At 50.6% G+C, this 646-nt stretch overlaps 1 protein-coding gene across 4 annotated transcripts in view; it reads left to right on the forward strand.

Annotated features, from left to right (window-relative positions):
- PECAM1 (platelet/endothelial cell adhesion molecule 1) overlaps positions 1-646 on the forward strand; it is a 109,625-nt gene that overhangs the window by 71,869 nt on the left and 37,110 nt on the right. For all 4 annotated transcript variants that reach the window (XM_010856412.1, XM_010856413.1, XM_010856411.1 and 1 more), the window contains one exon: positions 1-53. In XM_010856412.1, the coding sequence (XP_010854714.1) occupies positions 1-53 (53 nt within the window). The remainder of the gene's footprint in view (positions 54-646) is intronic.

The following is a 646-nucleotide window of genomic DNA, read 5'->3' on the forward strand; positions in this document are numbered from 1 at the left end:
GGGCGTCGGCAGGGTGTTCAAGAGAAGCAACACAGTCCAGATAACTGTGTGTGGTGAGTATGTCCTCACTGGCCCTGAGAGCCTCTGGACTGAATGGGAGAAAGGGAATTTATCTCCAGCCACCACCTTCTCTAGTCTGAAGATGATTCAGACTGAGGCAGGATAAAAACCCAGGGGATGGGGGAGGGGGATTTGGGGAGAGAGGAGTAAAAACAAGAGGCTGACTAGTAGCAAGTGGGTACTTCTGCTCAGGGTACAGGTCAGATGCATCAAGATCAATGTTGTTGGCAAAAGTCACATTTGTGGCTTTGTTATGGCTGCATGCTGATTAAGTGGCCTCCAAATCCACAGGATTCTGCTGCTTGAACAGGCACTCACCCGAAAGGTCAGGGAGCAAACACTGCTTAGTCAACGCTAAGCTTTAAGATTTTACGTTTGTTTTTTTTTTTTGCCATCAGTTCAGTTCAGTTCAGTCGCTCAGTCGTGTCCGACTCTTTGCGACCCCATGAATCGCAGCACGCCAGGCCTCCCTGTCCATCACCAAATCCCGGAGTTCTCTCAGACTCATGTCCATTGAGTCAGTGATGCCATCCAGCCATCTCATCCTCTGTCATCCCCTTCTCCTCCTGCCCCCAATCCCCCCCAG

This window comes from Bison bison, unplaced genomic scaffold, assembly GCF_000754665.1.
Source record: "Bison bison bison isolate TAMUID 2011002044 unplaced genomic scaffold, Bison_UMD1.0 scf7180017864371, whole genome shotgun sequence".
Classification (NCBI taxonomy): domain Eukaryota; kingdom Metazoa; phylum Chordata; class Mammalia; order Artiodactyla; family Bovidae; genus Bison; species Bison bison.